The sequence below is a fragment of the Scyliorhinus canicula genome, chromosome 2 (genome assembly GCF_902713615.1).
Source record: "Scyliorhinus canicula chromosome 2, sScyCan1.1, whole genome shotgun sequence".
In the NCBI taxonomy this organism is placed as follows: domain Eukaryota; kingdom Metazoa; phylum Chordata; class Chondrichthyes; order Carcharhiniformes; family Scyliorhinidae; genus Scyliorhinus; species Scyliorhinus canicula.
Window position 1 is genome coordinate 275109066 of NC_052147.1, and position 23591 is coordinate 275132656.

At 44.9% G+C, this 23591-nt stretch overlaps 1 protein-coding gene across 1 annotated transcript in view; it reads left to right on the top strand.

The window, feature by feature from the left end:
• The window catches only part of slc49a4 (solute carrier family 49 member 4), an 83175-nt gene that overhangs the window by 35619 nt on the left and 23965 nt on the right, over positions 1-23591 (top strand). Inside the window, exons 4-8 of the mRNA XM_038790079.1 lie at positions 1424-1553; positions 3837-3945; positions 4651-4718; positions 17805-17932; positions 19888-20070. Of these exons, the coding sequence (XP_038646007.1) occupies positions 1424-1553; positions 3837-3945; positions 4651-4718; positions 17805-17932; positions 19888-20070 (618 nt within the window). The remainder of the gene's footprint in view (positions 1-1423; positions 1554-3836; positions 3946-4650; positions 4719-17804; positions 17933-19887; positions 20071-23591) is intronic.

A 23591-nucleotide genomic window follows, 5' to 3' on the forward strand; every position in this document is an offset into this window, starting at 1 on the left:
GCTTCGTGTGATTTACCGGGCTATGTTCACAGCTTTCTGTAGTTTCTTACGGTCTTGAGCCGAGCAGTTGCCAGGCTGTGATGCAGCCAGATAGGATGCTTTCTATGGTGCATCTGTAAAAATTGGTAAGAGTCAATGTGGACATGCCGAATTTCCTTAGTTTCCTGAGGAAGTATAGGTGCTGTTGTGCATCGTCAATGTGGGTGGATCAGGACAGATTGTTCGTGATGTGCATACCTCGGAATTTGAAGCTGACAACCGGCCTCCCTGAACAGGCGCCGGAATGTGGTGACTAGGGGCTTTTCACAGTAACTTCATTGAAGCCTACTTGTGAAAATGAGCGATTATTATTATTATCTTCACCTCCGCAACATTGATGCAGACAGGGGTGTGTACGATACTTTGCTTCCTCAAGTCAGTGACCAGCTTCTTAGTTTTACTGACGTTGAGGGAGAGATTGTTGTCGTTACACCATGCCACTAGGTTCTCTATCTCCCTCCTGTACTCTGATTCATCGTTATTCGAGATCCAACACACTATGGTCGTGTCATCAGCAAACTTGTAGATTGAGTTGGAGCCAAATGTTGTCACAGTCGTGTGTATGTATAGGGAGTGTAGTAGGGGGCTAAGTACGCAGCCTTGTGGGGCCCCGGTATTGAAGACTGTCGTGGAGGAGGTATTGTTGTTGATCTTTACTGATTGTGGGCTGTGGGTCAGGAAGTTGAGGATCCAGTTGCAGAGGGAGGAGCCAAGCCCTAGGTTTTGGAGTTATATGAGCTTGGCTGGGATTATGGTGTTGCAGACGGAGCTGTAGCCAATGAATGAGTCTGACGTAGGACTCTTTGTTGTCAAGATATACCAGGGTTGCTTATATTCTTGCCCTCAACAAGAAGGGCGTACACTTAAGGCAGCTTGAGCTATTGGCTCTATCTGTAAATTAGTATCGCCAATTAGTAATTATCCATAATGATCTTGAATTTATCATCAACCTAATTTGCGACCATTTGCGATGGGACCCCCCCCCCCCCCCCCCCGTTTTAAAAGAACTCTTCATTCTTGAGGAAGGGATTGTTGCAGCGAAGATAGTGGTTTGTGGAGGGTGGAGATTAGTTGATATTTTTGAAAAAATAAATCCCCATGGGTATCCTGGCTGTCAATGTAATGCAGAGTGACCTGGTACAAGTGCTCTGGTCACCGATTTTGTGATTCTAGTTGATATAGTTTGTGCTTGTGCTGCTACTTCAGCTTAAGTACCATGGGTTCTTTAATGAGAAAAAAGGGCAAGAAAGTGAGGCATGGTAATGCTACATGTAGACGCTGCCATTCTTGGTCTACATTAAATTTGATCACGGTTATTCATTCCATGAGAATGATAAGTGTCAGTAGTGCATGTCTTGTCACTCTGATGATTTTACTCTTCCAGAATTTGGTGCGACTGCTTTTCTGTTGGCTGTGGTGACAGTCTACTTCCCATCGCAGCCTCCTCTTCCACCCAGTATAGCTGCTGCAAGCCAGAGGCTCAATTATAGAAACAGCATCTGCAGACTTCTTTGGTAAGTTTGCCCTGCATCAGGTGGGTAATTTATATTCCAGCAGAGTAGTCAGAGTGCTGAGAATTGACATTGCCAGATCTTGATGCCGAACAGAGCTTTTATAATGCCAGGTGATCTAGAATTGACAATTGTTGAAACATAGAGTAACTTTATCCACAAGGAAATACGGCTGGCTGAGGAAAATTGTTCCTTCAAGCGCCAATGAAAATTTCTGACGTATCCCTTGATTCTGTCAGGTAAGATATATCGTGAATTTGCCAGTGTTACTACAGTGTTAATCATAGAATTTACCGTGCAGAAAGAGGTCATTCGGCCCATCGGGTCTGCACCAGACCTTGGAAAGAGCACCCTACTTAAGCCCATACGCCGACCCTATCCCCATAACCCAGTAACCCCACCTAACCTTTTGGACACTAAGGGGCAATTTATCATGGCCAATCCACCTAACCTGCACATCTCGGACTGTGGGAGGAAACCGGAGCACCCGGAGGAAACCCACGCGGTCGGAGGGAGAAAGTGCAAACTCCATACAGACAGTCACCCGAGGCTGGAATTAAACCCGGGTCCCTGGAGCTGTGAGGCAACAGAGGCACTGTGCCACCGTGCTGCCCATCTTGAAGATCATGTAACTAAATAATTAAATTGAAACTCATTCTTGCACATCGGTTATTGAATCAAGGATCACTGAGTTAAAGCTGGATATATGAGTTTCTTTATAACTCCTTATCGGGCACTTTTATTCTTGAATCTCTATTGATTTCAACTTTGATTTTATTTTGTACCGCACCGTACTGCATAAAAGTATTTCCAATGTTTACTTTTCCTTTTGAGCGACTTTTCAAGAAGAAGTCAACTTGTGAAATGAACTCCTGAATCTTGAAGTATTAAATATGACATTAAAAGGTGCTCATTGTAGCATTTAAAAAAAACATTATAACGGTCTTGCTGATTTTGCTCCTTTTATTTCCTTGCTAGTGATCAAGAACCTCTAACTGCCAGTTATTGTCTGTTAGATGATTGTAGGTTCACCACCCTTGCGCTTGTTAACATAATTTAATTTGATTTCTAAGTACAGCACTTGGGGAATGTTGCTGACCTTCAGATGAGGGCATACAAACTGTCAATTGGTAGTAGCGATAAAGTCAAAGGAAGGAGGCAGAAATCAAGAAACTACAGGCTAGTTAACTTTAGTCAAAGGGAAAACATTGGCATCTAGTATTGCGGCAGTTATAGTGAAAATGAAATGAAAATTGCTTGTTGTCACAAGTAGGCTTCAAATGAAGTTACTGTGAAAAGCCCCTAGTCGCCACATTCCGGCGCCTGTTCAGGGAGGCTGATACGGGGCACTAAGATAATCTCAATGCAATCAGACAGAGTCTACGTAGTTTTGTGAAAGTGGGATCATACTTTACTAATTTATTGGAGTTCTGTGAGGAAGTAACAGGCAATGGGGATAAAGCGGAACCTGTAGATATGGTGTACTTGGATTTACAGAAGGCACTTGGAAAGGTGCCACATCGAAGGTTACTACGCAAAGTAAGAGCTCATGCTGTAGGGGGTAATATGCTCACATGGACTGAGGATTGGTTAACCAGCAGGAAGCAAATGCATAAATGGGTCATCTTGGGGTTGGCAAGATAGACGAGTGGAGTGTCACAGGGATCAGTGCTGGGGCCTCAAATATTTACAATTTACATCAATGAGTTGGATGAAGAAACCAAATGTTTGGTTGCTAAATTTTCTGATGACACAAAGATCAAGTAAGTGGTAAAGAGGACATAAGGAGGCTACAAAGGGCTAACAATAAGTGAATGGGCAAAGTTTTTGGAGTATAATGTAGGGAAATGTGTACTTGTCCGTTTTGGCAGGATGACCAGAAAAGCAGTATATTTAACTGGAGAGAGATCGCAGAACTCAGTGGTACAGCAGGATCCACAAATCACAAAAAGTTAGCTTTTAGGTACCACTGAATAATTAGAAAGGCAAATGGAATGTTGTAATTTATTGCAAGGGAAATGGAATATAAAAGTCAGGATGTTTTGCTGCAGTTGTACAGGGCATTGGTGAAACCACATCTGGAGCACTGTATACTTCAAGCTTCTAAAATGTGATAAAGAAGAGAAACCCCAAGTATGCCTGTGCAATATGTGACAATTGTGGGTTTTTTAAATGTATTTTATTACAAACCTGCATTAAAACGGGTTGAAGCCAATTGTTGCAATGATTTAGTGCCAGAAGCCTGACTTGAAAGTAATGTTTAAATCTTCTGTTTTGCCACCTCAGCAATTTCAGGTTTCTGATGATTGCACTGGCCTTTGCTATGCCTTTGGGAATATTAGCAGGCTGGTCAGGCGTACTGGACGTAATTCTGACACCACTCAAGGTGAGCCAGGTAAGAAACTGGGATCGATCTTGTTTGTCCTTCGATCAAAAGTTCATTCTCTAAGACAGCTCAAACATAACCAACTGTTACAGAGTGTGCGTACTGATTCAGAGTGCGATGTGCCCAGGTCCAGTTATAATCATCACGGTTGTTACTTCATTGTTCTCTTGTTTCTTGTGGGCTTCAGAGTTTAACGGTTTTGATTTTTACAATTAGTTGTGTGAAGAATAGCAAATGGATGAATGTTTCTTGAAAGAAAATCTTTAGTGCTGTGTACTTCAGCCGTACGTGAGTTATAGAAAACATGGGGAGCAAGGTCACATTTAGTAATCACTGTGGGTTAATTTATTGAGGACTACGTTTCCAGAAACCAGAGAGCAAGTGGTCTGCGGCCCAGAGTTATGGGGAGAAAGCAGGATTAGGCTATTGAGTTAGATGATCAGCCACGATTGTGATAAATGGCGGAGCAGGCTCGATGGGCCAAAAGGCCTCCTGCTCCTATCTTCTATGTATCTATGTCAGCAGGGGAATGGGGCAAGTTTGATCGATCTACTAAGGAGCACTGTTAGCTGAATCGTTTCCTCTGTGCAGTAGCATTCCATAATTTTATACTTCCTAAGCAACAGGTTTAGATGTTTGAATAGCAACTTGTTTTGGAAGATGTAGCAGAAAGCAACCGTGTGATTTATGTTCATTAATCTTTTACCTTTCCAGGTTGATGCTGGCTGGATTGGGTTTTGGTCAACAATTGGCGGATGTGTTGTCGGAATATTGATCGCACGGTCAGTGAACTTTATTTTTTGACATACTTATTTTAGTAATACATCCAAGCATGGATTTTTCTTTCAGGTTTCGTTTTTAAGACATATAATCAGAAGGTTGGCGTGAATGGAGTTTTCTAAGGTGTCATTTCATATTAAGTCCTGTTATGTGATAATCCCAGTATGTGACCATTGTGCTGCTGGGCTTGAAACATGCTCCATATTTGAAAGGACAAAATGTTTAATTACATTGTTCGTATGTTTGACAGTCCATAATGAGGAGCCATCTTTGTACACCACTGTTAAAGTATTCAGTAATAAGTAATGGCTGTTTCTCTCGAGGTTCACCCAGAGTCACCTCCAGGTTCTGAAACCAGCAAAGGAATGAATTTTGCTGAGGAAAACAATCCTATTAGTCCATCCGGCTAGCTGGGCTATAATATTTATTCTGATCCAGATGCAAGAACGTTTGAGTCACTGTATCATTTAAAAAAGTTTGTTCATGGGATGTGGGTTCTGCTGTCGAGGCCAGCGTTTATTAGTAATCCCTAATTGGCCACGGGAAGATGTTGAGCTGCCTTAAATTGCTGCAGTCCATGAGGTTTAGGTACACCCACAGTGCTGTTAGAGGAGTTCCATGTTCTAGAGATTGTGGGTTTGGATGGTGACAGTTCTAACAAAAGGTGAAAGATCTGAAACATTTAGTCTGTTTTCTCTCCACCAATGTTGCCAGACACTGAGTAATTCGAGAATTTCTGTGTTTTCTTGTTTTGACGTAGTGTCTTTCATGACCTCAGGATCTTCCCAAAGTGCTGGATGCCCAACAAGCAAGTCAGGAAGGAATAGAGGTTTAGACCAGTTAAGTCGGCCTGCACGGTGGCACAGTGGTTAGCACTGCTGCGTCACAGCTCCACAGACCATGCTAAATTGCCCCTTAATGTCCAAAATATTAGGTGGAGTTACTGGGTTACGGGGATAGGGTAGAGGCGTGGGCTTAAGTAGCGTGCTCTTTTGGGTGCAGACCCAATGGGCCGAATGGACTCCTTCTGCATGAAAGAGATTCTATGATTCTAAGTCACGTGAGTTTGACAAGATTGGATGGTATTTTAATGCAAGGAGTCTGACGAACGAGGCAAATGAGTTGAGGGCACAAATTAAAACATGAGGACATATGTTATTGCTGTCACTAAGACATGGTTGAGAGAGGGGCAGGATTGATTGGCAGCTCAATATTCCAGGATATAGGATCTTCAGGTGAAACAAGGAAGGAGGTAAGAGAGGAGAGGTCACAGTTTTGATGAACGAATCAGTTACAGCAGTAAAGAGGGACAGCATCTTGGAAGGCTCTTTAATTGAAGCCTTGTGGGTAGAACGCAAAAATCAAGGAGGAGCAATTGTACTGCTGGGAGTGTTCCATTGGCCCCCTAACAGTCCAACAGAAATAAAAGAGCAAATATGTAGGCTAATTTCAGAGATGTGTGCAAATAATAGGGTAAGAGTGGGGGAATTCAACTTACCCAAAATTAACTGGGATGGTCATAGTGTGAAAGGTTTAGAGGGAGTGAAATTCTTAAAATGTGTCCAGGAGAACTTTGTAAGCCAGTACATAGAAGATCTGACAAAGAGAGGGGGCTGCCCTGGAAATTTTAGGTAATTAAGCCGATCATGTGGTTGAAGCATTTTGCAGACAAATGTCACAATTCCATTAGGTTCAAGATTGTTATGGAGAAGGACAAGGATGTGCCTAAATTTCTAAACTTGGGGGGGAAGGCTGATTTTAATAAGATCAGATATGATTTGGCCAGAGTGGACCAGGAGCAGATACTTTGGGTAAATCTGTGACAGAACATAGAACATACAGTGGGACGCATTCAAGAAGGAAATAAAGGAAGTCCAGGTCCAACATGTTCCAATAATAATCTTTATTGTCACAAGTATGCTTACATTAACACTGCAATGAAGTTACTGTGGAAATCCCCTAATCGCCACATTCTGGCGCTTGTTCGGGTACACGGAGGGGGAATTCAGCATGTCCAAATTACCTAACAGCACTGCTTTCGGGACTTCAAATGTGTGGACGACTGCGTGCCAAAGAAAGCAGTACGTACGTTCCCCAACTGGAAACCATGGCTCAACCGCGAGATTGACTCCCTACTGAAGGACAGATCTGAGGCGTTCAAGGCAGACTACCCTGTCCTATACAAGAAATCCAGGTACGACCTCCGCAAAGCCATCCGTGATGCCAAGAGAGAATATCAAACTAAGCTAGAGTCACAGACAGACTCTCGGCGGTTGTGGCAAGGACTAAGCAACATAACGGGCTACAAAGCGAAGCCGAGCAGTATCTCTGGCAGCAGTGCACCCCTCCCCGATGAACTTAATGCATTCTATGCTCGGTTTGAGCAGGTAACCAACAATCCGCTATCGAGTGCCCCAGCAACCCATAATTCACCCATACCCACCATCACAGTTTCCGAAGTCAGATTGGCCTTCCTGAAAGTGAACCCACGGAAGGCAATGGGCCCGGACGGGATCCCTGGTCATGCACTCAGAGCCTGCGCGGACCAGCTGGCAGAGGTCTTCACAGACATCTTTAACCTATCCCTACTCCACTCCGAGGTCCCCACCTACTTCAAGAAGACCACCATCATACCGGTGCCAAAGAAGAACCAGGCAACGTGCCTCAATGACTACCGCCCGGTGGCCCTGACGTCAGTTGTAATGAAGTGCTTCGAGAGGCTGATCATGAAGCGCATCACCTCCATACTCCCGGAACGCCTTGACCCACTTCAATTCGCATACCGTCGCAACCGGTCCACATCAGACACCATTTCCCTGGCCCTACACTCATCCCTAGAGCATCTCGAAAACAAGGACTCCTACATCAGACTCCTATTTATTGACTACAGCTCCGCCTTCAACACCATAATCCCAGCCAAACTCATATCAAAGCTCCAAAACCTAGGACTTGGCTCTCCACTCTGCAACTGGATCCTTGACTTTCTGACCAACAGACCACAGTCAGTAAGAATGAACACCAACACCTCCTCCACAATAGTCCTCAATCCCGGTGCCCCGCAAGGCTGCGTACTTAGCCCCCTACTCTACTCCCTGTACACACACGACTGCATGGCAAAACTTGGTTCCAACTCCATCTACAAGTTTGCTGACGATACGACCATAGTGGGCCAGATCTTGAATAACGACGAGTCCGAATACAGGAGGGAGATAGAGAACCTAGTGGAGTGGTGCAGCGACAACAATCTCTCCCTTAATGCCAGCAAAACTAAAGAGCTGGTCATCGACTTCAGGAAGCAAAGTACTGTACACACCCCTGTCAGCATCAACGGAGCCGAGGTAGAGATGGTGAACAGTTTCAAATTCCTAGGGGTGCACATCACCAAAAATCTATCCTGGTCCACTCATGTCGACGCTATCACCAAGAAAGCACAACAGCGCCTTTACTTCCTCAGGAAACTAAGGAAATTCGGCATGTCCACATTAACCCTTACCAACTTTTACAGATGCACTATAGAGAGCATCCTATCGGGCTGCATCACAGCCTGGTATGGCAACTGCTCGGCCCAGGACCGCAAGGAACTTCAGAGAGTCGTGAATACCGCCCAGTCCATCACACGAACCTGCCTCCCATCCATTGATTCCATCTACACCTCCCGCTGCCGGGGGAAAGCAGGCAGCATAATTAAGGATCCCTCCCACCCGGATTACTCACTTTTCCAACTTCTTCCATCGGGCAGGAGATTCAGAAGTCTGAGAACACGGACGAACAGACTCAAAAACAGCTTCTTCCCCACTGTCACCAGACTCTTAAATGACCCTCTTATGGACTGACCTCATTAACACTACACCCTGTATGCTTCAACCGAAGCCTACTCGTGACAATAAAGCGAGTTTCATTTTTTTCATTAAGGGGAGGTCATGTCTGACCAACTTGATTGAATGTTTCGAAGAGGTGACCAGGTGTGTAGATGAGGGAAATGCATTTGATGCAGCCTTCTTGGACTTCAGCAAAGCTTTTGATAAAGTCCCACATAGGAGACTGACAGCAAAGGTAAGAGCCCATGGGATCCAAGGAAATTTGGCAAATTGCACCCAGGATTGGCTGTGTGGCAGGAAGCAGAGGGTGATGGTCGAGGGGTGGTTTTTTTGACTGGAAGCCTGTGTCCAGTGGGGTACTGCAGGGATCAGTGTTGGAACCTTTTCTATTTGTGGTTTACATAAATGATTTAGAAATGAATGTAGGAAGGGTGATCAGGAAATTTGTGGATGATGCAAAAATTGGTGGGGTGGTAAATAGTGAGGAGGATAGCCTTCAATTACAGGAGGCTACAGACGGGTTGATCAGTGGCAAAAGAAATTCAATGTGGGTAAGTGTGAGGTGATGTTCTTGGGCAGGACAAACGAGGCAAGGGAATACATGATAAACAGATAAACCTCTTATCAGGTGCCCCTCAACGTCCGTCGTTCCAGTGAGAACAAACCGAGTTTATTCAACCGCTCCTCATAGCTAATGCTCTCCATACCAGGCAACATCCTGGTAAATCTCTTCTGCACCCTCTCTAAAGCCTCCATATCCTTCTGGGAGTGTGACGACCAGAATTGAACACTATACTCCAAGTGTGGCCTAACTTAAGGTTCTAAAGAACTGCAACATGACTTGCCAATTCTTATACTCAGTGCCCCGGCCAATGAAGGCAAGCATGCCGTATGCCTTCTTGACTACCTTCTCCACCTGTCTTGCCCCTGTGGACCTGTATGATTGAGATGTATAAAATTATGAGGGGTGTAGATAGAGTAGACAGGAAGAACCGTTTCCCCTTGGTGGAGGGATCAATGATCATGGGGCAGAGAGCTAAGGAGCAGGAGACTTAGAAGGACTGTGAGGCAAAACCTTTTCACCCAGAGGGTGGTGAGAGTCTAGTACTATCTGCCTGAAAGTGTGGTGGAGGCAGACATCCTCATAACATGTGTACCCAGCAAAGTGGTTGCACTGGCCTATGTTCACACACATACTTGAGTAATCTTCAGACTAGCAACAGCAGAGACCTGGAACCTGATGGGTCACCCATATGCTGGCTTCATATGTGCTACTGCATCACGGAAGGGTGAAGCCTAAATAGGCAAACAACTCCATTGTTGGAGGAACTTGTTAAAAACACGAAGCTGAGGCTCCTTATGTGGTTTCAGTTGGTGTCTTTGTATTAATTTTCTCTTTGGTAAAGTTATAATTTTTAATTGCACTTTCCAGTACTTACATTAAACTATATTTAAATTCCATTGCACTTTTGGGAGAAACATACTGATGTGTTCTATGGCACGGCTGTAATTCTTGATAGTTTCTATTTAAATATTAATGTGCAAATTACCACTCAAGATTTTTATTGTCCATAAACAGACAACACAAATTAATTTCCATTTATGTTCTCGTCGTTCTAGTTTTCTGCCTTTGAACTAATATGTCTTTTATCGAGAACATTTAATATTTTGATTTTTCTTTCCTGACGGTAAAGCGCAAGTTTCTCTTAATCTTTCTTGTTCTAATCAATCTTGTTGTTCTTCTCTGCAGCCTCTTCAAATACAATTGTTTTGTTCAGTAAATAATATTGGGTTGCCCTAATATCTCGAGCTAAGTTTGCTGAATAACACTAGTCGAGTGTCGTGGGGAATTGAATTGAATTTGATTTCTTGACACATGTACCGAGGTATTGTGAAAAGTATTGTTCTGCGTACAGTCCAGATAGATCATTCCATACATGAAAAAACATAGGACATGCATAAGTACACAATTTAAATACATAGGCACAGGCATCGGGTGCAGCATATGGAGTGTAGTGCTACTCAATAGAGAACATGTGTGAAGCGATCTGTTAAATCTATAAGCGGATCATTCAGGAGTCTGATAACAGCGGGGAAGAAGCTGTTTTTGAACCTGTTAATGCGTGTTCTCAGGCTTTTGTTGGAAGAGTGAATAACCCGGGTGGAAGAGGTCTTTGATTATGCTGCCCGCTTTTCCCAAGGCAGTGAGAAGCGTAGACCGAGTCAATGGATGGGAGGCGGGTTCATGTGATGGACTGGGGTGTGTTCGCGACTCTCTGTAGTTTCTCACGGTCTTGGGCTGAGCAGTTGCCATACAAGGCTGTGATGCAGCAAGAATAGGATGCTTTCTATGGTGCATCTGTAAAAAATTGGTAAGAGTCAATGTGGACATGCAAATTTCCTTAGTTTCCTGAGGAGGTGTAGGCACTGTTGTGCTTTCTTTGTTGTAACGTCGACAAAGTTGCATATACACTTGAAAAGAATCAGATTTGCAGGAATTTGGGGAAATAGCATGGGGAGTGGGCCTAATTGGATAGCTCTGACAAAGAGCCAGCACCAGAATGATGGGCTGAATATCCTCTTCCTGTGCTGTATAATTATAGGTTCCTAAATGAAGCGATGTTTCCAGGCATTGGAAGTGTGGCGCCATTTGGACTTGAAATGAGTTATGGGCTAGAACAGTGTCTTGGAGCTTGCTTGATTGTCTTGGAAAAATTTACTTAAATTAGATATATAGCTTCCTGAAGAGTTCATTGCTCGGCTAGAGATGGTGGGTGGGCAACGTGTGAGATTGTATCATCAGCTGATGAGGAAGTGCTTGAATGTCTATTCTGTTCATCCCCATGTGCAATTCACAAATGTTAACTCTAAGTTGTTGACTTGTATACTTTCAGGGAAAGCATTTGTGGAATTAATTGGAAAGAGGGGAACGGGTGCTAATTTTGATAGCTATTTTAAAGAGACCTTACAGGCACAATTTGCCAAATGGCTCCTTTCTGTGCTGTATGATTCTATGATTTTAATTTATAGGCTGTACGTGAACAGTGGTCTGTGACAGAAAATTTCAATGCGAGTCATGCTCCACTAAAGATTTTCTTCCTAATCCAGTTCTATTTTGTTTAGTTGAAGCATTTTGAAGTTTTTCTATGAATAAAGGAGAAAAGTGGATATTGCTATGACGAGAGGTTGAATAAACTCTGTTTTCGTTGGAAAGACGGAGGCTGAGGGAAGACCTGATTGAGGTCCACAAAATTGAGATGTATAGACAAGTTGAAGAGTCAGATGCTTTTTCCCAGGGTGGAAAACTCAATTACAAGGGGACACAGGTTCAAGGTGAAAGGGGGAAAGTTTAGGAGAGATGTGCAGGGAAATTCTTTCACGCAGAGGGTGGTGGGTGCCTGGAACGCGTTGCCAGCAGAGGTGATGGAGGCAGGCACGATAGCAACATTTAACATGTATCGAAGCACGGTGGTGCAATGGTTAGCACTGCTGCCTCAGCGCCGAGGTCCCAGGTTCAATCCGGGCTCTGAGTCACATGTCCATGTAGAGTTTGCATATTCTCCCCGTGTTTGTGTGGGTTCCGCCCCCGCAACCCAAAGATGAAAAAAATCAATTGGGTAATCTAAATTTATTTTTTTAAAAGATGTTTTGTGATAGACACATGAACGAGCGGGGAATGGAGGGATACAGATCATTTGGGTGATAAGTAGTAGGTCTAAATAAGGAATCTGGATCGGCGCAGGCTTGGTGGGCGAAGGGCCTGTTCCTGTGCTGTAATGTTCGTTTTGTGAATAATATCAATGGACGTCTGTCAGTTGGGTTCACTTGACAGCTGTGGCTGATGTGCCAGAGAGGTTGTGGCTCCCTAAGACAAACCTGAGTGCATTATCTAACCTCCGTGTAGTATGTTGTTTTGTTGACGGTACCAGCTTTCGAATGAAACATTAAACCGATGCTGAAAGAAGCGGAGGGAATCCAAATTCCTGTAGGTCATAAAAATCTACAAGCATCAAGCAATACATATGTAATTTTTCCAGCCCTGGAATAGTCAGGGAAATTTCCATAAAGCGCCCAAGTCATGGAATTTTATAATTCCAGTCTTTTAAGAACATAAGAACTAGGAGCAGGAGTAGGCCATCTGGCCCCTCGAGCCTGCTCCGCCATTCAATTAGATCATGGCTGATCTTTTGTGGCCTCAGCTCCACTTTCCGGCCCGAACACCATAACCCTTAATCCCTTTATTCTTCAAAAAACTATCTATCTTTACCTTAAAAACATGTAATGAAGGAGCCTCAACTGCTTCACTGGGCAAGGAATTCCATAGATTCACAACCCTTTGGGTGAAGAAGTTCCTCCTAAACTCAGTCCTAAATCTACTTCCCCTTATTTTGAGGCTATGTCCCCTAGTTCTGCTGTCACCTGCCAGTGGAAACAACCTGCCCGCATCTATCCTATCTATTCCCTTCATAATTTTAAATGTTTCTATAAGATCCCCCCTCATCCTTCTAAATTCCAACGAGTACAGTCCCAGTCTACTCAACCTCTCCTCATAATCCAACCCCTTCAGCTCTGGGATTAACCTAGTGAATCTCCTCTGCACACCCTCCAGCGCCAGTACGTCCTTTCTCAAGTAAGGAGACCAAAACTGAACACAATACTCCAGGTGTGGCCGCACTAACACCTTATACAATTGCAACATAACCTCCCTAGTCTTAAATTCCATCCCTCTAGCAATGAAGGACAAAATTCCATTTGCCTTCTTAATGACCTGTTGCTTCTGTCCCTGTTTTACTACCTTCCAACTTCCTGCATCGGTTCCCAACCCCCTGCCACATTAGTTTAAACCCTCCCCAACAGCTCTAGAAAACATCGGTTTATAGGACATCGGTTCCAGTCCTGCCCAGGTGCAGACTGTCCGGTTTGTACTGGTCCCACCTCCCCCAGAACCGGTCCCAATGCCCCAGGAATTTGAATCCCTCCCTCTTGCACCATCTCTCGAGCCACACATTCATCCTATCTATCCTGACATTCCTACTCTGACTAGCCCGTGGCACTGGTAGCAATCCTGAGATTACTACCTTTGAGGTCCTACTTTTTAGTTTAACTCCTAACTCCCTGAATTCCGCTTGTAGGACCTCATCCCGTTTTTTACCTATATCGTTGGTGCCTATGTGCACCACGACAGCTGGCTGTTCACCCCCCCCACAGAATGTCCTGCAGCCGCTCCGAGACATCCTTGACCCTTGCACCAGGGAGGCAACATACCATCCTGGAGTCTCGCTTGCGCCCACAGAACCGCCTGTCTGTTCCCCTTACGATCGAGTCCCCTATCACTGAAGGGCCTCTTCTGCACTGTAGTATTCTGCGGTACTGTTTCTGGGAGGGGGTTGATTGCCGATATACTAGTTAGTTGTCTTTTATTTTGCCCTTCGCTGGGGTCACCATGCTACCTGTAATGCTAGTTAACAGAAACGGAAAAGGGGTAAATATCAGCAGCTTGTTAACATTGGGAGTTTTCTTTGTAACAATAATGAGCTTAGTTTTTTTTGTTTCTGTTTTGTTCGGGATGGGAGATAGAGAACGTGGGATGGGGGGCTTTTTAGCACACTGGGCTAAATAACTGGCTTGTAATGCAGAACAAGACCAGCAGCACGGGTTCAATTCCCATTCCGGCCTCCCCGAAAAGGCACCGGAATGTTTCATAGAATTTCCAGTGCAGAAGGAGGCCATTCGGCCCATCGTGTCTGCACTGGCTCTTGGAAAGAGCACCCTACCCAAGACCACACCTCCACCCTATCCCCATAACCCAGTAACCCCACCCAACGCTAAGGGCAATTTTGGACACTAAGGCCAATTCACCTAACCTGCCCATTTTGGGTGGGCCTGGAGCTGTGCAGACTGTGCCACTGCTGGATTGCCTCAGAGTGGATATGGGTGATCCTGGGTTGTGGGGAGGTAAGAGGCCTCATTCCTGTTGATAACTTGGAATGTAAGGGAGTTAAATGGCCCAATAAAAAGATCCGGGTGCTTGCGCACCTGAGAAGTTTGAAGGCTGATGTGTTTTTTTCGGCAGGAGATCCATGTGGGAATCAACGGCGGTCAAACAAGGTTGCGGAAGGGCTGAGTGGAGCAGGTTTATCATTCAGGTTTTGATTGTAGAGCTCGAGTGATCACTGTGTTGATCAATAAGAGGGTGTCCTTTTCGGCGGTTAATATATTAGTAGACCCCGGGTGGGTGGGGGGAGGATGGTAAACGTTAATGGGTTATTGGCGGGCATGTCGGTGGTAATGATCAATGTGTATGCTCGAAATGGGATGACACGGCATTCCTTAATTGCATATCACAGAAAAATACAGTGCGGGAAAGGCCGTTCGGCCCATCGGGAGGCGGGTTGGTTTCTGCCCCAGAGACGATTAATGAGGCATTTGAGCCCTTCTACCGAGTTCTGTAATAAGTCAGAGCCCCCAGAAGAGAGATCATCAATGAAGCAGATTTTTGGATGGGTTGACCTTCCCGGAGGTGGAGCAGGAGAGAAGGCAGCAGTTCGAGGCGTTGATAAAGCTAGAGGAGGTCATGAACTGTATTAGGTTAATGCAGATGGGCAAATCACCAGGTCCGGATGGATTCCCTATTGAATTTGACAATCCGTTTGCGGGTGAGTTGGTCCCGCTTCTGCTGGATATGTTTAATGATTCTGTGTGCTGGGGAGTGTTGCCAGCCACGTTGGCACAGGGATAGATTTCCTAGATCCTGAAAAAAGTCAAGGAACCCACGGAATGTGGGTCATATCGACCAATTTCATTGTAAAATGCTGGCACTCGTTGCCGATGGTGCTGGCAAAGCATTTGGAGCCCTGCCGCCCTGGGGTAATTTTGGAGGAGCAGACTGGTTTTGTAAAGGGTAGCAGTTGTTGGCCAACATTAGGAGATTGTCAGATGTTGTGTTGTCGCCTTATTTCGAGCCCAAGCCAGTGGTGATTATTTTGATGCACGCGGAGAAAGCATTTGAGTGGGGGTGCTGCTTTTAAATACTTGGAAGATGTGTCTTTGGGCCAAACTTTATATCTTGGATTCGGCTTTTGTACAGGCGAGTGTGTGCACTAATGCCCTGAGCTTGGGTTATCTCCAACTGAATAGAGGTACAAGGCAGGGGTGTCCATTTCCCCCGCTTTTGTTTGCGTTAGCAATTGAGCCGCTGGCCATTGTGTTGAGGTTCTCCACCAGATGGAAGGGGATAGAACATGGGGAGAGGGAGCATAGAGTGCCTGTATATGCGGATGATTTGCTACTATGCATCAAGACCCACTCTCCCGATGTCGAGGAGATAATGAAGCTGCTCAGGAGTTTTTGCTCCTGCGTACAAGCTGAATCTAGACAAAAGTGACTATTTTTTGGTGAACCCCCGGGGAGCTGATTTGGGAAGATTGTGGTTTCATTCCACCAGGACTAGCTTTCATTATCTGGAAATTCGGGTGGCCCATGATTGGGCCTCGCTCCATGAACCTAACTTTTCTAACCTGGGCAATGGGGTGATGGCCGACTTGAAAATGTGGGACGCCCTCCCTCTGACCTGAGCAGGAAGGGTACAGACAGTGAAGATGCATATTCTCCCGAGGTTTTTGTTTTTGTTCAGTGTCTCCCAGTCTTTCTTCCCAAGGCTTTCTTTTTCAGGGTCAATAAATTGATATCTACTTTAGTTTGGACTGGTAAGATATCTTGGGTTAGTAGGACATTTCTTCAAAGAGGTCGGCAGTCAGGGGGTGTTGGCACGATCTAATCAGTTATGATACTCTTGGGTGGAAAATATTGATCAGGTGTGGGAGTAGCTCAGGGATCCGGATTCTATATGGGGTCAGATGGAGGAGGGTTCGTGCACAGGGTCAGGTCTGAGGGCTCTGGTTACTGCCTCACTCACGTTTTCCCTGCGAGATTCACTTCAAGCCCGATGGTCACAGCCAGCTTGAGGATTTGGAATCAGTTTAGGCAGTATTATAAACTGGGCTCCATGTCGCTGTTGGCTCCGATTTGCAGGAACCGTAGCTTTCATCGTCCAGGGCATGGGAGAGGAAGGGTTTGGAGAGATTGAGGGACATGTTTCTGGAAGGTAGGTTTGCTGGTTTGGATGAGCTTTTAGAGAAGTTCCAGCTCCCAAGTGCGACTGTATTTAGGTACTTGCAGGTTCGCGACTTTCTACGTAAGGAGCATCCTTTATTTCACCTGGCACGATAGCCCTCACTCTTGGACAGGGCCCCGTCCTTGGCCGAGTTTGGGGAGGGTAAGATTTCGGATATTTACAGGCAGATGTTGTCGACGGAGCAGGTGTCATTGGAAGAAGAAAAGGGGAAATGGTAGGGTGAATTGAGTTTGATTTTTGAGGGGAAGGTGTTGGGTGAGGCTTTTCCCAGGGTCAACTCCACTTCCTCATGTGCTAGGTTAAGCTTGGTCCAGTTTGAAGAGGTGCACAGGGCGCACCTGGCAATGATGCAGATGAGTGGGTTCTTCGGGGTGAAGGATATGTGCTCTAGGGGGCCAGCGAATCATACATGTGTGTTTTGGTCATGCTCCAAGTTTGTAAGCTTCCAAGTCTCCTTTTGTGACAGTATGTTGGGAATTTGGGGTATTTAGCTGGAGCCGTGCCCTTTGGTGGCCATTTTTGGAGTATCGGACTCGCCGGTGCTTAGATGGGGGACGATGGCAGATGTCCACGCCTTTGCCTTGTTAATGGCCCAGAGACGAGTTCTACAGTAATTTGCAAAACCTGGTCTGGATTTTGGAATGCCAGCTGCCATGGGAAAGCATTATTATGAGAGACGATTTTAAAGCATGTATTTTGGGAGTTTGAAAACTCAAGTGATCATCATCTGGGGGGATTGTGAGGAGAAATCCATAGACACTAACTTGGATTCAGAGCGGCATCCATGTGTTTGACCACAGTCATCATGTGTGCTTAAAAGGGACTTGTGTTAATGAGACCATTGTAGTTTAAGATATACTTCATATATAATCCATGTTAATCTTTAAATCTGTGTGTATTTGTTAAAGTAAGTAAAGGAGAATTGTATTATAATCCAATTTTTCATGTTTAATGAAAGTTTTCTTGTTATAACTAATAATGGTCCTGTGACTCTGTTCTCCAAGTTTTATTTTTTTAAAAATAAAGTTCTGGTCTTTTGAGCCAGGGTTCCATTCTTGGACCTTCCTGTCCAGTTATAACATTAACTGGGATCGTAACACCCTGTTGAATTCATCTTGTATGTTTTGTTATTGCAGATTTGCAGATTTCTTCAGAGGAGTGCTAAAACTCATCCTACTTCTGCTATTCTCTGGAGCTACGCTGTCATCGGCATGGGTTGCCCTCACCTGCTACAAAGGTGTTACTCACCTGCCTGTAACTCCAGGTATTAATGCATGCAAATAAATCACAATTCTGGTTTCTTTAGCGCAGTGTTTTTCAAACTTTTTTCCCCAGGACCCACTTTTGCCAACTGGCTGACCTTCGCGACCCACGCCAGTCTTTGCGACACACTCCATGTTCGCTTACCTTTAATGCGAAGGGGGCCTGCTTGGTCTTCAAGATCTCACTTGAATCAAGTTCGCAGGAGCAGAGGGCAATGCGCATATCAGGTGCAGACTTCAGCCAGTTCCTTATGTGCCACCTTTATGAAAAGGAATATCCAACCTCGCACATGTAGGTTGTGAAGGGCAATAGAAACAAAATACCTGTTTTACTCAGCACAAGATACTCCTGGGAGATGCTGACAGCCTCATGGGCTTTTGGCATCTTTTTAATGTGGTATCACAGGTCAAGTTAATAGCTGACTAGGGTGTCTTCAAAAGGAATTTTTCCCCCACCACTTCTCTTTCAAATTCTGAAACTTCTCTCATTTGCCAGTACTTCCCTGAATATAACACATATCACACAATTGACAAAACCATAACTCAATTAATCATCTTTACACTGCTTTGTTCCCGAGTTAAGTTTATTCTTTGTAGGCTGTTAACCAGAGCGCCGAGAGCTCTGTACAGAGCCAACATTAGCACTGCCCTGGACTCTCCTGAGCAGCTCTCTGCAACAGATTCTGTTATGAGATTCTGTCCAGTAGGTACACTGCCTATTTGTGTCAATGGCCGTCTCTTGTAAGAAAACAATTCATCTTCACAATCCAAGAAGCTGAAAGCAAGCTTCTGGCCTTGTTTGCTAGAAGCTGTAATAATAATAGCTTATTGTCACGAGTATGCTTCAATGAAGTTACTGTGAAAAGCCCCGAGTCGCCACATTCCAGCGCCTGTTCGGAGAGGCAGCTACAGGAATTCAACCCGCGCTGCTGGCATTGTTCTGTATTGCAAGCCAGCTGTTTAGACCATTGTGCTAAACCAGCTAGAAAATGGAAGAAGCTCTCCTCCGTGATTTGGCATCAAAAAAAGAGTACATAGAGGACGTTTGACATCAAGTGTAAGTGGAGGGTGCTACCTTGCTACCGTTCCTGGCCGAAAGACTCCGGATGGCCTAATTTCTTTTCATTTAAAAGCCGGTAGCAGCCATGGGGCACTTCTCGCACAATTGTGACCACCGCAGGAACGGTGGGACCGATTGCTCCACGACCTTCCAACACCCGTCTGCAACCCACCCGTGGGTCCCGACCCGCACTTTGGAAAAACCCTGCTTTAGAGAACAAGCTTCCTTATACTAGTTTGTGTAAACTGCGATTTGTTTCCAAATTTTAATTCTGTCTATTTCAAGTTATAAAGGGGTTTCTGTTTTATTGTATCCAAATCCTAATTGTTTTCAATGTGAAGAGCGCCTTCATTATGCCTTCAGCTTGTTAATAAATGCTTCCCTTGATAGATCAGATAAATATTTATCACCTGTTTTGAATAGAATTAGGTGCACCTTTCTCACCTTGCAAAATCTCTCATTACTAACTTCAATTTAGAACAATCTGATATCTGGGAATAAAAGTCAGCGAATCTAAGTTTCCGTGTCCAAAGACCCATCCTCAGGATTGGAAGTTATAAGATGAACAACATTTATTAAACAGAATAAGCGAGTGAGAGAAGAAATGGATCAAGCCAATGTTAAAGCTCCCTCGTTCTTTCTCGTGTTTCTCTCCTTTTCATCTTCTTTTGTGCTCTCTTCTTTCTGTCACTCCTGTTTGCGCTCTTCCTTTCTTTGCCCCTTCCAACCTCCTTGACCTGCAACGCAAGCTCCTCGTTGGGGAGGAAGAGAAATGATTAGTGAATTCCTACTACTTGCCTTTGTGCTTGCATCCGATAGCATGCTCATGTCACTCTCTAGTGCAAGTGTAGCTGTTGGATTATTTTTCTAACAAACCTGGTTTTATTGTCATTGCAGCAACATTATATACATCGTGCATATTAGTTGGAGTCTTTATAACCAGCAGTATTCCCTTCTTCTTTGAACTGCTTGTGGAGACTGTGTATCCGGTGCCTGAGGGGATAACCTGTGGATTTGTGACCTTCTTGAGTAATGTCTTCATGGGATTATTATTAATGTTCCTGGCATTTTATCATACAGGTAATTTTAAAACTTTTTATGAATAATTTATTTTACATGTATTAATTCTTTCTAGACTTTAAAATGTGCTCTAAATATCCGAGTAAATGAGTATTGACTTTTTTTTGTGTCATGCAAGATTCTCCTAGTGAGCACTATGGATGCAAGGAATTCAGTCTTGCCTGGCGAATAAATTATTTGTATCACAGAATTCTGCATTAAGCATCTGTACAAGTGGCATGCTGTGTCATTTCAGGTTTTTCTATCAAACAGCAGTATGCATTGAAGAATCTGTACATGCCGACCCAGCTTCTTAGCATGAGACATAGTGCAATTTCGACTGAAACCTCAATGTGTGCACATAAGACATTGCAAATGTTCAGCAATACGGTAGACTAGTTCCATAAACCTTGTTGCATTGGAAAGTAAACTGCCGTGAGAGTGTGAGGTCACCGCCTGTGTCCGTGACCAGTCGGTGTACAGGCAATTGTGCTGTTAATCATGTGGGTGCACAATTGCATTCTCAATACAGCTAAAACTAAGCGCTTTTCTATTGCCATTTGAAACTCCAGGAACTGTACCATAAAAGATGTACACAATCTCAAAACGTTATCTAGGTTGAACAGGTCAATCTCAGTGAGTCGGTATCTTTTTCACATTCGTTCATGAGATGTAAGCATCGCTGGTTGCCCCACCATTTATTGCCCAATTCTAATTGTCCTTGATAACATGGTGGTGGGCAGCGCGGTGGCACACTGGTTAGCACTGCTAGCTTACAGCACCAGGGAGCCAGGTTTGATTCTGTCCTTGGGTGACTTGTGTGGAGTTCACACATTCTCCCCGTGTCGAGGGTTTGGATTTGACTTTATTGTCACGTGTACCACGGTACAGTAAAAAGTATTGTTCTGTGTACAGTCCATATATGAAAAAACATAGCTCATATGATATATACACAATTTAAATACATTGACATGGACTACTCAGTCGAGAAGATGTGTGAAGAGATCAGTTTGGTCCATAAGAGGGTCATTCAGGAATCTGATAACAGCGGGGAAGAAGCTGTTTTTGAATCTGTTAGCGCGTGTTCTCAGACTTTTGTGTCTCCTGCCTGATGGAAGAAGTTGGAAGAGAGAATAACTTGGGTGGGAACAAGGGAAACCTTTTCCTGGTTCTGGGTGGGAGGGGAAGAGGTGAGAGCGCGTATGCGGGAGATAGGGCGGACACAGTTGAGAGTCCTGTCAACCACAGTAGATGGGAAACCACGATTAAGGAAGATTGAAGGCATGTCAGCGGCACCAGTTTGGAATGTTTTTTGGATTAAGGGATGCCCTGTGGAATTAATTATATTTCAGTGTGGTGTGATAATGTCATTACTGGGTGGAGCCACTGTATCAGGCATTTTGTAGGAAAGCATTGTTAGTTGGAGATGCCAAGCGTTTTTCTGTAGCTCGATTAACAGTTTGTTTCCAAGAAGTTTAATTAGAAGGTGAGCTGAAACATGCTGAAGCAGCTTGTAATGAAATACTGCAGAGTTTCTGCATGGTTCTGACAGAATCCAGGGGCTGGATTCTCCGGTCGCCGAAATCGCATTCAGCGAATGCCTGGAGAATCCACGTTTCTGGCCAAATCGGGGGCACCGGCGTTTTCCAATGCTTCTTCCCGTCCAGAGTACATCGTGCCACGTATCGACGGCCTCAGGACATTGCCTGAGGCCGTCTGCCCCCGACCGGCCGAGTTCACGGCGGTGTGGGTCTCTCATAGTCTCATCCGTCCGGAACTCAGCGTGGCAGCTGCAGGCTCAGTCCAGCGCTGTGGGCAGGGGGGACATTATTAGGGCACTATGGGGTGGTGGTGCGGGGCGTGTGAGCTGGCCAAAGGATGGGTATTATTACGCGGGCCAGGCCTGCGGGCTGCATTCGCCATGTAGCACGGCGCAGCCGCTGCAGGCTGCCGCCGCGCACATGTGCGGCCACGGACCCGGCAATACTCCAGGGTGTATTGGCAGCTGGAGCCGGGTGCTCTGCGCTGCGGTCCTGTTAGCCCCCAGCAAAACGGGGAATCGGTAGCTGTTCTGCGCCAGTTTTTCTGCCGTAAACAGCCACCGTTCCCACACCGACTTGGGAACATAGCCCCAGACTCAGAGAATCCTGCCCCAGGTCTTTCTTTAAAGCAGTGTTAAAAGATCTCTTTCTCGGGCAGCACGGTGGCGCAGTGGTTAGCATTGCTGCCTCACAGCACCAAGGTCCCAGGTTCGATCCTGGCTCTGGGTCACTGTCTGTGTGGAGTTTGCACATTCTCTTGTACATTTTGCTTCCACGACCCAAAGATGTGCAGTTTAGGTGGACTGTCCATGCTAAATTGCCCCTTAATTGGAAAAAAATAATTGGCACTCTAAATTTATTTTCTCAAAGTATTCAGACATTTCTATGAAGCAGGTGTTCCTGACTGCTAATTGTAGTTTAACAGTCGATAGAGAGCTGAGATTTCTTTTGTGTTTGAGTGGGAATAAAGATAGCAGTTACGGGTTACTGTGTTCTCTGTATTGATCAGCATCGTTTAAGGGGTAATGTCAGCAATTTTCTGCTGTGATGTTAGATATTTTAATACTAAATTAGTAATAAAGTTTGTTTTAATATACCATATCCCTATTTTTCGTGAAATCACCCCTGGAGCGAGGCATCCTTTCCTCACAGTCTTACTAAGTTAAAATATAATTTTGGTGTTTCTGTCCAGTATCCTAGCCACCTGCGTAGGTGGTGAAGCGAGTGATCATGGGATGTGGGTGTTGCTGGCTGGGCCAGCATTTATTGTTCCACCCCTAATTGCCCTTGAATGGGGGCATTTAAGGAATCACATGTAGGCCTGGAGTCACATGTAGGCCAGACCAGGCAAGGATGGCAGATTTTCTTCCCTAAAGGGCATGAGTGAACCAGATGGGTTTTTACGACAATCAACAACGGTTTCATGGTCATCATTAGACATTTAACTTTTACTGAATTCAAATGTTATCATCTGCAGTGGCCGGATTCGAACGTGGGCCCCCAGAGCATTACCCTGGGTTTCTGGTTTACTAGTCCAGTGACAATACCACTACGCCACCCCAACGCTGATCCATTTCTTGTTTCTGACCAATGATAAACGCCCAGGCTATTGATAGTGGGGGAGTTCAGTGTTAATGCTATTGAATGTTGAGGGGAGATGGTTGGATTCTCTTTTTGGAGACGGTTATTTCCTGACACTTGTGTGACTCGGCCATTACTTGCCGCTTATCAGCCCAAGCCTGAATGTTGTCCAGGTCTTGTTGCATGTGGACGTAGACTGCTTCTGTATCTGAGGAGTCACGAATGGTGCTGGACATCAGCGAACATCCCCACTTCTGTCCTTAAGGTGGAGGGAATGTCATTGACAAAGCAACTGAAGATGTTAGGGCACTGTTGGGCACTCTGACTGTCTAGTTTATGCACTCCTGGTTCTGGGGAATTGGACTTGAATCCACATCCACCAGACTTGGAGACGAGATGCTGACACTGAGCCAAGGCCAA